Genomic DNA, 15,940 nt, shown 5'->3' on the forward strand with positions numbered 1-15,940 from the left:
GCTTTTTATTCTTTTTTTTCAAAAGTCTACAGAAAAAACACTGTTATAAATAAGCACATTAATTTTTAATTACCATGGCATTACTTGATAGAAAAATTTGCTTAATCAGAGGTGAACATTAACTTAATTATTTATATTGTGTGTTGTTGTGAAAAATGCTGGTTCTTGTTAAGGTTGACTCACCGATCTGATCATTCATTTTATTGTATTAAATTATGCTTAGATTTGAAGAGTTGACTAAAGTCTTTTATTAAAGTCTTTTTTTTTATTCTTTTAAAAATAGTTCACAAGTGCCGTTTAACAGAGACAGTAGTGTTTCAATATGTTTTAAACATACTAATAGCTGATTTCTAATAGATATTTGAGCTTGTCTTTTCCATTAATATGTTATTAAAATTCAAGAACGGATTTTATTCCAGTCAAATTTTATTTTATTATCATTTATCTAGAAATAAAAATATTCAAGGAACTACTGTGCAAATATCCTTCGTCAGAATTATTAGCCCCCCTTTGAATTTTTTTTATTTTTTATATATTTCCCAAATGATCTTTAACAGAGCAAGGAAATTTTCACAGTATGTCTGATAATATTTTCTCTTCTGGAGAAAGTCTTATTTGTTTTATAGAATAAAAACAATTTTTAATTTTTAACACCCTTTTAAGGTCAATATTATTAGCCCCTTTAAGCTTTTTTTTGATGGTCTACAGAACAAACCATCAATATACAATAACTTGCCTAATTACCCTAACCTGCCTAGCTAACCTAATTGACCTAGTTAAGCCTATACATGTCATTTTAAGCTGTGTAGAAGTGTTTTGAGAAATATCTAGTAACATATTATGTACTGACATCATGTCTAAGATAAAATAAATCAGTTATTAGAGATGAGTTATTAAAACTATTATCTTTAAAATGTGTTGAAAAAAAAACTTCTCTCAGTAAAACAGAAACTGGGGGATAAAATAAACAGGGGGGCTAATAATTCTGACTTCAACTGTGTTACCAGCAACGTGTAAAATGTATATAATACATATAATCGAACGTCAAAGCATGAAATGATTGCTACTATATACATTGCCTAGGCATTCTATAGAATGCAGAGTTGCTGTGTGGCAAAGTGTGTAACTGGCCTACACTTGCCATTTTTCCTGCAACTGATGTTGGCGGTAACGCTTGGGCAGTGGTGGAAAGAGTACTGAAAAATCATACTTAAGTAAAAGTACCATTACTTGCCAAAAAATTTAGTGCGAGCAAAAGTAAATTTTGTAAATATTACTTAATGTATGAGTAAAAAGTAACGCTGTCAAAAGTACTCAAGAGTAGTAAGTATAGTGAGTATTACGCTGTAAAAGCTGATGCATTTACATGTCATTTGTGGATGTGTGTAAACGCAACATTCTGTAGTGCATTTAGTTTTTGCCAAGCAGGCACACAACATTATAAGACGTTAATATTAAGTTTGATTTAGGTTGTGATGTCAGGTGACCAACTATACACCACTTCTCTTGGGTCGTTGTTTGATAATGGTTATTAAAGCATGTGAATGTTGAACATTATTGTAAGACAGCGTATTGCCGGTACGAGGTTCCACTACCACATCACAGACGATATTTCCATAATTCTTCTCACAAAATCAGTGTATATTATCCGGCTGAGGTTCCAGAGACACTCTCCTTTAACTTTTCCCTGTGGATTATTGTGTGATCATTTCGGAAGGGAATGTAGTTCTAGGACAGGAATCACACAACTGTATGTTGTTAACATGCAACAAAAGCTTTTGTTGAGCTGTTCTGACACTTAAATGCCTTGGAATTGTACTGAATGCCTAGGAAACGTGTGCAAAATCTTTGCAAAAAAAATAATATTTCATATTTTGCCCCAAACCAACAGGCATTCTATACATTTTCTAAGGATTCTATACAATATACAAGACTGGGATTTTACACATTGCCAGTCACAAATACATTAGATTAGTATGCAGTACCAAAGTCAAAATTGGAACTAATCTAAATCCTAAAACATAAGATCACGGTCCAAAATTTAGTCCACAAAAATGAATATGTTGGGATAAATATTACATAAAATGTTAACAAACAGGAAAAATCAAGAGAAACATAAAGAATATATTTATTTAGTTGTTGCAATAACTTGTTTAAATGTATGACCTGTTTATTTCCTAAGATGTTTGGTGACCATATTGCCATTTGATAAAACTTTTGTATAAATACGTTATAATATATTGTCTATATTCACTGAGATAAAATAAAATATTTTCAAAAGAATGTGCACTCATTTATGCTGACATATACTGTATATACAACGCTCAGCATAATTGAGGACACCCCATATTGAAAATGATTTTTAAAAAAAAGTTTTTTATATATACTTTTCTATAACATAAATTTGGCTGTACTAGTGTTTGGACCGCTATCGCAAGTTATTTTGTTTGATAAGCTCCAGATTTGGCTTCAGTACTGACTAATTTAATGTATATGCACAGATATAATATTGTACAGCTTCCTATTAAAAACATGAATTTAAAAGAGAGATTTGTGGGGGGTGTACTTATAATGCTGAGCACTGTATATATTTAGCCTATTTAGACTGTATTTGATGTAACCATTACCTAACAGAGAACCATATAATATTAAATATTAATTCAAGTAATATTTTTTTAGTAAAAGCATTTCAGATGACAAAAAAAATTGAGAATTCTTGGAGTAAATTACAACCCATTTTGATTTAAGTAAATAACAAAAAATAATACAACATTACCAAAATATAATTTAAAAAATCATTGTTGTCTGACAGAGAATTAATACACACAAAATCCTCAAAGTGCAGAGATATGTAGACAGTAGGTTCTGCTTACCTGCAGTGCGATGGCCGTGTTGTTCTGTGCCGGATGAACTCCCACCAGGCCTTCCTCTTTGCGTTTCTTGAATTTCCTAAAGTAGTCCTGTATCAGGAAAGTGGCATAGAACTTCCCCACCGTTACCTCATCATCTGAGTGAACAGACCACACACACGGCTTCGCTGTCAGCAAGTAGCTTCAACGCACGCATACACACCACTGCGGTGACGCACGTTGAGAGACAAAGACTGACGCTAAGAGATGCTTTCTGTTTTTCCAACTGCTCAGTCATTTAAGGAGAAAAACAACTACAAAGTGCTAGCTAAATGCTAAAAAACTATTCTGAATTATCAGGATTTCAACACAAATGGCTACATATAGTAGTAAACACAAACAGTCTTAATTAACAAACACCTCGTCTATCACCTAAATATGCTCTAGATCACATGACATCAATGCATTTCACTTTCAAGCTCTGTAACTAGGGTCGTCTTCAATGTATTTGCACTAAAATTGGGAGTTATTAAGGCTCATGTTAAACGTTTAAATAATTTTCTACATCGTTACTGTTAAATAATCCTTCAGAAATCCTTCTACTACACTGACATGGTGCTTATTATGTTACTATTTGTGATTTTGTGATGTTTAGTTAAAATGTATGATAGAAAGACAAAGTCAAACATGCTTATATAAAAATATACTAAAAATGTGTTATTTGTTAAATTAGACTGATTTTACTTCATTTGTTGTTCTTAAAAGAAGCATTTTAAAGCCATTCAAACAAGAAATACAAATAATTAAAATAACTATTAGAAAAAATCATAAGAATTATTAGTTTTACTGTAAGATAAGCAATTAATAAATCAAAATAAACTAGACAAGTTGCTATGCATTCCCTGTTGAAAAACCCAACTTAATCTGGTAGTTGTGTTTCGAAACCTTCTAGCAAGATTCTAGATAGTGTAGGTAATTAGCCAGCTACAAATGTCAAATTTAGCTAAAGAACTCTTCTGAATTATCTGGATTTCAACACAAATGGCTACTGAATAGTAAACACAAACAGCCTTAATTAACAAACACCTCGTCTATCACCTAAATATGCTCTAGATCATATGACATCAATGCATTTCACTTTCAAGCTCTGTAATTAGGGTCGTCTTCAATGTATTTGCACAACAGTTCGGGATTGATAAGCTCATGTTAAATGTTTCTGTATCGTTACTGTTAAATAATCCTTCAGAAATCATTCTACTACACTGACTTGGTGCTTTAATATGCTGCTATTTGTGATTTTGTGATGTTTATTAACATGTATGATAGAAACACAAATAAAAGGGTAAACATGCTTATATAAAATATACTTTAAATGTGTTATTTGTTAAATAAGACTGCTTTTACTTCATTTATTTTTCCTAAAAGAAGCATTTTAAAGCCATTCAAACAAGAAGTAAAGATAATTAAAATAATTATTATGAATAATTATATGAATAATTAGTTTTTACTGTAACACATATGCAATTAATAAATTAAAAACAAGACAAGTTGCTATGCATTCCCTGTTAAACCCAACTTAAACTGGTAGTTGTGTTTCGAAATATTCTAGCAAGATTCTAGATGGTCTAAGCTAGTAATTAGCTGGTTATTAGCTGGTCCATTCTTGAACTAGCATCAAACCAGCTATCAGCTGGTCAAACAGCTAACGCCCAGCTTACACCAGCTAGAAACCTGCTATCGTATTCCATAACACAGCTACCAGTTTAATTCAAATACCAGAAGTGTTAATTCACATTTTAGCACCTGACATATGCAAACATGTTAGCGTTAGCATATTAGTATAGCAATATGAGAGAGATAACTGGAAGTTAGAACTGCATCAACTAAGCCAACTAACTAACTAAAATCTAATCCAATATAAGCTAAGCTTCTACCAGGAACATGCAAGCAAGCAGCACTGAGCAATATGTATTAGCACATTAGCGTAGCATTTCTTTAGGTGCATGTCTAACGTGTGTATAAATGTATACAAAGTGTTCATCTGTATGCTGGTGTCTGTGTATGCGTAAGAGTGTGTGAGAATCATTCTGAAGCAGGGGTCTGTGTCACTGTTTTAAACAAGCACTTTGGGGACAGATCAGGAAAGAAGAGGCAACATTAGTTCCATGCCACCACCCTAAAACAGAATTGCTTCAGAATATTCTGAAGATTTGAACTTTTACATGAACAGAAAGACAGTTAATGAGGAACGGAAGCTGTGGAAAAGCTCAAGCAGAGACAGGAGAGAGAGCGACAGCGTAGTAAACAGAGAAAAAGAGACATTTTTATAAGGACACAGCATGCCTGAGTTGCCATGCAAGCCCAAAGCTCAACACACAGTCTCTCACACACACACACACACACACACACACACACAAACACTCGTTCTCCTCCAAAAGTATTCTCATACACTCTAACACACATCATTGAGGGTCCAGTGTGGACGCAGTGAAAGAACTGAGCAGGAGAGGACAGCATTCGCGACACATACGGAAACAGAACAAACATTGCAGAGACCCGACCAGGAGAAACTAAGAGCAAAACAGCGGGAGAAAGCTAGTGCTGGTGTGAGACACAAATGTTCAGTATATGTGTGTATGCTAAAATAAACCATGTTCAACAATAATGTGAGTTAAAAGATGCAGACGTTAGTGCTGTTGTGTATGCTCTGTCATGAATGCACATTTCCACTAGCAGCGACAAACTCTCAGCTGTATCACTGACCACCAGCAGGGGGAACCACTTGATCCAGAAGCTTCATGCTTGTTCTCTTCCAGATCTTCTTAATCACAGCTCGGAGCTCTTCATTCGCTTGTTCTAGGTTACCTGGATCAAAACACACAGCATGCTATAAACACAACTGCTATTGTAGCTTCTACACACTACTGTCAATATAGGTATATATAAAAAAAAATCTCTTATTGGCAATAGACCAAACCAAAATATTTAAGACCTATCATTTCTGAATTCAAAGCTTTTTAGGTGTTATTTATTATTATTATTACTACTATTATTATTAAAGTAACTTTATTTGAGACATTTTAAGGATTTTAAAGACCCCCAGACACCCTGAAAATGTATCGATTTGAATGAATAATTTGGAATCATTTAAAGTGGTGTATTGACTTCCGACTTTGATTTGGATTCAGAGCAATTTGTGCATTGACACAAGCAGTTCTGCGAAATTAAGCACGTACCTTCTGTTTTGATTTTCAATGCGGTTCTCACGAGAGCAAACAGTGTCGCGTTAAACATGACCGTGCCGTCACTGTTCAGGGGCATGTTCATAGCCACCAGCCTCTGAAATAATTACAGAGATACAAAGAAATGTAGAGGGTGAGTTGTGTGTTAGAGCATACTGTACGTTAACACAATTTATTTATGAATACATGACTCCAACCTTGCAGGCGACTCTATGAGGACAGAGTTTCCCAAAGCCGAGAGGAGGCTGAATACGGCGCAACAACGTCACTACATCAAGATGTTTTATTCTGCCCCTGTGATAAAAGAAAACTTTGCCTTATATACAGTCTGCACAAGGAACTAGCACAGTGGAATTTCTTCCTACAAGGTACAATCAATCAATCAATCAACCAACCAACCTTTATTTATATAGCATTTTACTTTAACCAAAGTGCTTTACAAAATTAAAACAAATAAGTATTCTATGAACAATACAAGAATGTCAATAAAACACAAACACAATAAACTTGATGTAGTAAATGCCAAAAAAACTCATCTTACTTGGCCTCTGGGTCATATTCTGACCAAATCCTCTTAAACTCATCTAGGTGATGTGGCCCCAGAATTGACCAATCACGGGTCAGATAGTCGAAGTTGTCCATGATGACAGCCACAAACAGGTTAATGATCTAAAACAAGATATCACTCAGTCTGAATAATTATTCAATGTTTTGCTTTTGGAAATAGCATTGTTGATCATTTTCATAAGGAGCACAAAAAATAAAATTAAATAAAATAAAAAATTATAAAATTAAATAAATAAAATAAAAATAAACAAAAAGTAAAATAAAACAAAATAATAAAATAAAATAAACAATAAAATAAATACATGTTTCTGATGAATAAAAACAAAACAAAAAGAAAATAAAAGAAAACAAAAGAAAATAATAAATAATAATAATAATTCCTTTAATTTATATAGAGCTTTTCTAGACACTCAAAGCATTTTACACATTTTTTGGGGAATCTACTCAACCCCCACCAGTGTGCAGCATCCACCCGGATGACACGATGGCAGCCATGTTATGCCAGACCGCATACCACACACCAGTTGATTAGTGGAGAGGAGACAGAGGCTGTTTTTCAATATGCGTTCTTCAGCGGTCTTGCGTCCTCGTGTTCTCGTGCAACATCATCATCAGCTGCCTAAGTTCAGTTCCAATACTCAAGACCGCAAGTACGGAGGACGCGTGAAACTTCCCGGATGTGTTCTTGATATCGAGGACGCACTAATGCAGACTTGAGCACCGAACTCGCTCTGGAAGTCCCAGAAGTCATTGCGACTGGAGGTGGGAAGCGCTGCATTTTATCTAGATTTATTATTAAAGTTCATAGATATGAACTATTTACCTCAGGAGTTTCTCTAAATGAAACGGTGAAAGTAAACATTATCATGGACATCTTAATAAAGGAATAAACACATTAAGGGTGTTTGTTTGCTGAAATTCGTATTAAAATCAGTTTTATTGTGCAGCATATATTTATAATGTTTTTATGCAAAGTATATATTTTGAAAAGGGGAAAAACAATAAATCGTTGTATGAAGTCTGTAATGTTTAAATAATTTACCATTTAAAACACGTGAAGGTCATGTGACCATCAGGAAGAACGCAGCATCCCATTTCTCAAAGGACGCGTTCTCTGCCCTCACGGTCTCCTGAGTTCGTTCTTCCGAGGACACCTGGCAAGACCGGTCTCCACACGAGACCAAGTCCGTTCTCCTCGTTCTTGGAATTGAGAAACAGCCAGAGTGATGAAGCCAATTATGGTATGGGGATGGTTGGGAGGCCATGACAGACAGAGGCTAGTGGGTAGATTTGGTCAGGATGCCGGGGTTAAACCCCTACTCTTTTTCGAAGGACATCCTGGGATTTTTAACGACCACAGAGAGTCGGGACCTCGGTTTAACGTCTCATCCGAAAGATGGATAATAATACCTAAATAAATAATAAATAAGACAAAACAAATAAAAGAAAATAATAAAACAAAACAAAAAATAACAGTAAATAAATTAATAATAAAAATGTGTAAATAAATTAATAAAATAAAAATAACAAAAAAAAAATTATTAAATAAAACAAAACAAAAAAATTATAAAAAATAACAAAAAAATTTTATTAAATAAAACAAAACAAAAAAAATTATAAAAAATAAACAAAATAACAATTTTTTTAAATATTTTTTATAAATAAATAAATAAATAAATAAAAACAAAACAAAAATAAATAAAACAAAAAAAAATTTAATTTTATAAATAAATACATAAAATAAAAAGTAAAAAAAAATAAAACAAAACAAAAAAAGTAAACAAAACAAAATAAAAATAATAATATTAAATTAAAAAGAAAATAATAATAACAAATCAATTTAAAAAAAAATTATATAAATAAAAAAATAAATAAAATAAACAGGTGATATTATACATTAAATTATTCTAGTAACTCTAAAAACGCTCCAGTTAGTGTGTGCATGTACCAAGAAGGCGCAGAGCATGTAGAAGGTGATGAAGTAGATGATGGCGAAACTGCTCCCGCAGGTCATTTCTTCCCCAGGATTATAGTCTGACTCCGGGTCACACAGCTTGCCTGGCATACATGCTAACATGATCTCCTGCCAGGCTTCACCCGTAGCACACCTACACCCAAATAACAGCCAAATTGAATTCATTGCGCTAAAACACCAAAACGTACTGGTAAAACAAAGGAAATGTATAATTAAGGTATATTCGAAAGAAAAAATACAAGACAAATGCCAAATAATCTTCATAAAAGTTTAAAACCCTGATGTTTTAGCTTTCGCACATTCACTGTGCCGTTTCCTGACCTGAAGAGCAGAAGCACAGCCTGAGGGAACGTCTGAAAGTTGTTGTTCCTGTTGATTTGAGTGTGATCCACCATGGCAATTTTCCCAAACACCTGAATAACAGAGTGAAGTCCTCTGATGGTAAATAAAGTTGCTCTGTGCCGTGCTAAAATGTCAATCTGTGCACATCATGTGTTATTAAGTAAACCACACATGGATGATTAGCATTTTAGGTAAAATATCAACCGTCTACAGCGCATCAAAACTGTAAACAATCTTCAAAATAAACAGCAGATTAGATATACATTCCTTTTTGATACTCCAAAAATGTGAAATACTTTGATTTGTTTAACTAAAAGTCAATTTTCATTCGCGGGAGAAAAAAATATATAACCACAGTATTAAATAAAAAAACTTTGTTTGCACTTAAAATCCATTATGAAACTCACCTGCATGCCAATGACAGCGTAGATGAAGAAGAGCATGGCTATCAGCAAAGCAACATAAGGCAGTGCCTGAAAAAAGAATATAAAAAAATGTATAATTTATTATGTTATTTAAATATATATAAATAAATAAATAAATAAATACATTATCATATATTATAATTTTTTTAATGATGCATAATATTACTAAGCATAATATTTTTAATACAAAAACATAATAATATATAGAATACAAGAATATAAAAAAATAATTTTCTTGCAAACGTATAGTGTAAAGAACTTCTTGTCTAATAAATTGCAATTGTGATAAAACACAGGGGGAAAAGATGTCAATATATTTAATATTGTATCTTTTTTACACGCGAATAATTGCATTGTTGTCTCTGCGATTAATTGCATTATGCACAAAAATGTATTATTATTTTAAAAGAAGTGTATTAAGCACTTTATTTAAAAAGTGTAAGTGTATAAACAACTAGAAACACATAACATTCCAATAACATTTTAGCAGTTAAAATATTTATTTTAAATTTATTAATTTTATTTATTTATTTATGTTTAACTGTAAATTTACAACCAAAGATTGTAATCAAAGATTGATCGCACTGCCAGTACATGAAAATTTTGCGTAGCATTAATTAACATATATATAGAAGCTGACTGATTGATATAATATTCTGCCAGTAACAGCACTCGTACTGCCTCTTAACCCTTCACCCTTGTGTATTACTCTGCCGACATACAGCAACAAGCAGAGGACACTCTACAGTTAGACAAATATTGCTGCTGCTAGGCAACGTAATGTACTTTTAAGGCTTTTTTAGTCAAGATTGTAGTTGTTTAGATTGCAACGATGCCGTTTATTTATAAGGATAGTGCTTATTTGAAATATTTATAACTTCTGAAAGACAGTGCATTGGCGGCAATTAGCCTGTCTTTGAGCAAACATGGTTGACAATGTTCATCCAAGATGGCGACAGAGACGCATGATAAGCTCTAAGAGAAAAACAGTGTAATTTCAAATGACTTTCTTGGTTGATCTATTTCCTTTGAATGTTGTAGTGCTGTTTTTCTACCACAATAATATTGTGATCTCCCGATTGCAACAGAGAAATACTGGGAAATCTCTGTAGACCGAGATGACATTTTATCATAAACATTATATGGCTTATAATCTTAAAATGGCAGCGAAATCACCTGTTTTGTCATCACTTTAGACTATGCTTTAGACCATTGCTTTAGACATTACGCGCGAGAATCATTCAAATACTAGCTCTAAAAGTGATGTTGGTGAATTAATAACAGCTTGTATACACGATTATGCCATCAAACTGTTGTATAAATGCAATATCACACTCATAGCTGTACAATGTGGCTGTATAACGTAAATAGTGAAACACTAAGGCACTCGGGCTGTGGCTTCATGTCAATGCACGCCTCCCACCAGTGCCAATATACAGCCACATCACACTGCTACACATGTGATCTATTGCACATGTGTATATATATATATATATATATATATATATATATATATATATATATATATATATATATATATATATATATATATATATATATATATATATGCATGTATATGTATATGTAAATGTATATATATATATGTAAATGTATATATATATATATATATATATATATATATATATATATATATATATATATATGCATGTATATGTATATATATATGTAAATGTATATATATATATATATATATATATATATATATAAACTAATAATAGTCAGACCTGGAAGGATTTGATAAAGGTCCAGAGTAGGGTTCGAATTCCCTCCCCTCTGCTCAGCAGCTTGACCAATCGCATCACTCGAAAAAGACGGAAGAAAGTGATGGAAATGCGAGCGCTGTCCTCAGTGTTCTGTAAGGGCGGAGTCAGCATTAGTAAACCAATCAGAGGAAAGATCTAACACAGGGCATCAGGCTGTATTAAGAAAGTCTGACCAGCGGAGGGCAGAATAATACATCATTTGTTACCCATTAGCAGCCAAAATGTTTAATTCAAGCTTAAAATCAAGAAATAGCCATGTCAGTAAAGGCTTTTTTATATATTTTCCACATTTTTCAAGTGCCTTGGACTGATTTTTGCTGTTTATTCTGATGAATCCCGTACCCAAAGAGAACCAACACATTATTTAAACAACCCCTGAGCACTTTTTGTTTGATTTTGGATTTTTATGAGAATTTAGAATTGGTCTTTTAAAAACAGCTGGTTTGACTGATCCAGAAACACTGCCAGAGACCCTGTGTTTCATGCTTACATCCTAGACAGGAGAGGAAGGGGGCAGAAGGGTGCATGCTGGATAAAAAACAGAAAAACCTTGCCATACTTGACCGCACGCATCAGCGCAAGCATGGCTCTCTTGACCCAAGGTTACTTCATGCCAACTTACATCGGGCCCCAAAACCTCATATAGGGGAAAGGTCAGTTTGAGGTCACAAGCTTACCTGGTCCAATCCGACCTAATCTGACCACAGGGGCCCCTTAACCATGCAGCAGTGTCAGCGCTACAAACGTGAGGGGCTGATAACCCCACACACACACACTCACACACACACACACACACACACAGTTTGTCACGTTTGGGTGACACTCCCTTAATCGACAAAAAAGTCAAAGAATGTAAAACCAAAGCAAAACCAAAGCAAATGAAATCAAACATCAAATTGAAGTCGGGGTGGGTTAAGATGAGAGGCAACAATGTTTTAATCAAGATTTCAAAACTCAAACGGAAACCTGAAAAAGAATGCAGACTGTAAAACTGGGCAGAAAAGCCCAAGAGGGGCAGAAATTCTTACCCCCGACTCATCCACCTGAGGTGCCTCTGTGGGCTTTAAAATCAAAGACCTGAATTAATCTCTCACACATGACGTTTGCACAGCCACTTATGCTTTTAAACGCATTCACAACACCCGCAGACTCTCATGTCATCACACACTCGAGAATAGCATTTATACCCGACAGCAAAATGGCTTAAACGTCTGCAACAGACAATCCTCCATTCAGAACTGGCTGAAAAATGACCAATGACCAGAGACAAACAGGACTAGATTCACATAAGGGGCTTACATAACACAGAGGTCCGTCATGTGACCTTATTTCTATTCCGTGGATTACATAATAAGCTGGAGACAGCATTCAACATACAGTACAGTACAGTAAAGTACACACACACACACACACACACACACACACACACAGGAATGTATCCCAAAAAATGCTAAGCAACAGAAACACACAAGTAAAATAAACCCTTAATGCCACATTATAAAATTGATACTTTTCTACATTCATGTCAACTAACAAACCTGCACTGAAAAAAATGATTCATTGAATTTACAAAAAAATTTTAAGGTATTGTTTATGTTTGTAAACAATTTATGCGAGCTGATTTTAAACTAACCAATTAAGTTGAACATTAATACATTTAATCTATTTGTTTAAATTCAGCCCATATAAAGTGTTTGCAACCACTTACCTTTAAAAAATATAAGAAATCCAATAAATCATGTTTTTTCAGAGAGTAACCAAAAAAAAGTATTATAAATTGACAAACGACACCATTTTCCAACCCAGGCTCATTCTGAATACGTACCTCTTTATACATTTCTGGAGAGTGCCAAATATGTACTTTTTTGCAGTTTTTGTTTTGAGAATCCACCAGAGGTTGCTTTTTCATATCTTAAATTTCTTTCGTGAGTGCCATTCGCGCCTGCTCTTCTCACGTAAAACCACTAGAGGCTGCTATGTACGCTTTTTCAGATCTCAAATTTCTCTCGCGAGTGCCATGTGCGCCTGTTTTCTCACAGAAATCCGCCAGAGGTTGCTGTGTACACTTTTTCAGATCTCAAATTTCTCCTGCGAGTGCCATTAACGCCTGTTCTTCTCATGTAAATCCACTAGAGGCCGACTGCCTGATCGACTAACCCACTCAGGAATCCAGAAAAAGAAAAGCCCTCACAACAGCCTGATTTTTACATTTTCTGATACGACTACATTCTCACCCTGTTATTTACTTGTTTATTTTAGTTTTTGTCTTACCTGCTTTCTGGAAACGTTCTTTGCCTGACTCAAACCCCGTCGAAGCAGTCAACGCTGCTCGACATCACCAGTCTCTCAATGTAAGCAGCGAGCCACTGGGCAAACTAGTAACGGTCAGCTGGTAAACAAGAAAAAGGAACGCTGTCCAACCGCCACATAGCACTCGTTTTAAAGACGAAATGCAGCCTTACATATCTCTAACTACATACCAGTCTCTAGAAATGTATATAGGGCGACGTTTTCAGAATGTGTATATGTTGCCATTTTCTGTATTTTAGGTATGTTTAAGCAGAACTACAAAAATAAAAAATAAAATCTAAATAAACTGAAGTATATTCCTGATTTTCCAGTTTCCATCTAACAAAATTTCCCATTTTCAGTTATTTGATTTTTAAAAGATACTAACAGCAACCTGGCAACTTTTACCAAGAAGCAAACACAAAGCATTTTAATTACATAAAGTTCAATTATTTACTTTTATTATTTATCCCGTCATAATTTTTCTACTAGATAAATGTGTCAACTAATAACATAACCCTTTTATTTATTTATTTATTTGCAAACAAAGTGTTTTAAATGTAAGATAAGCATACTAAACATGCACAAAATATACATCCGCCCATTTGCTTTGAGAACAAATCCATTCTCGACCCTGAAAGAACACAAACCAAAACCCATTCAACAACATTTAAACACTCACACACAGTGGGGAGAAAATCCAGCATGAAGTCAGAAAAAAGGACGAAAAAAGGACGAATCCTTTATCTGTGCAGAAAGAACAGACTCCAGACAGACATGGCTTCACTCACACAACCTGAAAACCCTTAACATAAACTGTTTGCATTTGCATGAGAAGCAGAAATGATAAGATGCAGTTTGCAGCCGTTGCATTGCCGTTGATGGTGCATGCGTTAAGCAGTCAGGCACATGTGCGCACGCTTTCAAACATACAAAGTCTTTCTGGAAGACACGTTCTTGCCATAACAGCAACAAGACTTGAAGGAGCTCAGTTTTGCAGAGCATCTCCATGCATGAGCACTGAAGACGAGACACCACTCGAGGGCGCTCTCACAGTCCAATGCAGGAGAACAGACGAGTGTCCAATCAAAGAAGGACAGGATTTAAGAACGAGGTGAAAGGAAAATAAAGGAAAGAAAACCAAAAGAAGGAAGCAAAAAGGGACAGACAGGTTTGTAAGGAAGCAAAGAAGAAAAAGGAAATGAAAACAAGAGGGAAGACAGAATGAAAGAAAGAAATGAAACAAAACTAGAACAAGATGTGAGGAAGGCGAGAAAGAAAATAGAAAAGAAAGAAATGCGAAAGTAGACAGAAAAGCAAACAAGGAAGTACAGAAAAATTTAAGAAAAAGGAACAAACAAAAAAGCAAAAAGAACATTTACAGAAAGAATGAGGGAAAAAAATGAGAAAGCTAAGTAGAAAGCAAATAAGAAAGAATGAATGAGAAAAGCAAAGTTGAAAAGGTTGAAAAAAATTTCAAGAAAAGAAATAAAGAAAAATAAAAAGGGAAAGAAAACCGATGGATGGAAAGAAAAAGCAAAAACCTAAGGAAAGAACGTATAAAGGGAACCAAAAATAAGGAAGGATAAAAATAGAAAGAAAAGATAAACAAGCAAGGAATAAACATAGAAAAGAAAGGAAGGAAAGACAGAAAAAACAAAGTAAGAAAAAAGGTGGGGGAGGAAACTAGGTCAAAGTGAAAATATACAATTTAATAAAAAAGGAAATTTGGTAATTGTAAGATTGAAAATGTTGAAAGTCAAAAAAGTTTAAAGTTGAAAAAATATTTTAAGAAAAAAGTGATAAAAGAAAAGTAAAAAAGAACGAAAAATGGACGTTTGGAGGAATGATAAATGAAATGCAAAAAAACAAATGAAAGAAATGAACAGAAAGAAAGAGAAAAGAAAGAAAAGAAACAAATAACAAAAGAAAGAAAGAGATTCATAAAGAAAGAAAGAAAGAAAGAAAGAAAGAAACAGGGATTTAAGGGATGATAAAAAACAGAGAAAGAATATAAGGAAAATAGAAGGCAAGAGAAGTACCAAAAAATAAAATAAGATTTAAAAATTAAGAGATTAAAAAATATTTTAAAAAGTAAAAAATGTAAAAAGTAGGAAAGAAAGAAATGTACCAAAAAAAATAAAATTTAAAAAGCAAGTTGCAACAGGAAGGAAAGCAGAAAAAAAAATTAAAGTAAGAAGGAAAGAGAAGTTCTAAAAAAGAAAAGAAAATTAAAAAACAAGTTATAAGAGGAAGGAAAGCAAAGTGAAATGGCATGTAATTCAGTCAGTCAGAGAGTCAGCGCTGGGCAGGGCAGAGATGAGGTCATGCAGCCTGTCTGACGTCTACACACCTGCTCTACTCAAGCTCTAACAGCTCACTGAAGAGAGACAGAACAGAGAGACAGACAGTCACTCACACAGACACACAGAGATATTAACTGCATCTCATCACTCTCAACACACAT

The 15,940-nt window shown here is 33.9% G+C and overlaps 1 protein-coding gene across 50 annotated transcripts in view; it reads right to left on the reverse strand.

Annotated features, from left to right (window-relative positions):
- cacna1da (calcium channel, voltage-dependent, L type, alpha 1D subunit, a) overlaps nucleotides 1-15,940 on the reverse strand; it is a 174,670-nt gene that overhangs the window by 18,835 nt on the left and 139,895 nt on the right. For 41 of the 50 annotated variants that reach the window (XM_073915657.1, XM_073915660.1, XM_073915653.1 and 38 more), the window contains 9 exon segments: nucleotides 11,146-11,274; nucleotides 9,383-9,448; nucleotides 8,955-9,046; nucleotides 8,607-8,766; nucleotides 6,633-6,760; nucleotides 6,289-6,385; nucleotides 6,086-6,188; nucleotides 5,613-5,714; nucleotides 2,874-3,007 (listed from right to left, as the gene is read on the reverse strand). In XM_073915657.1, the coding sequence (XP_073771758.1) occupies nucleotides 2,874-3,007; nucleotides 5,613-5,714; nucleotides 6,086-6,188; nucleotides 6,289-6,385; nucleotides 6,633-6,760; nucleotides 8,607-8,766; nucleotides 8,955-9,046; nucleotides 9,383-9,448; nucleotides 11,146-11,274 (1,011 nt within the window). 50 annotated transcript variants of the gene reach the window in all.

This window comes from Danio rerio, chromosome 11 (genome assembly GCF_049306965.1).
Source record: "Danio rerio strain Tuebingen ecotype United States chromosome 11, GRCz12tu, whole genome shotgun sequence".
In the NCBI taxonomy this organism is placed as follows: domain Eukaryota; kingdom Metazoa; phylum Chordata; class Actinopteri; order Cypriniformes; family Danionidae; genus Danio; species Danio rerio.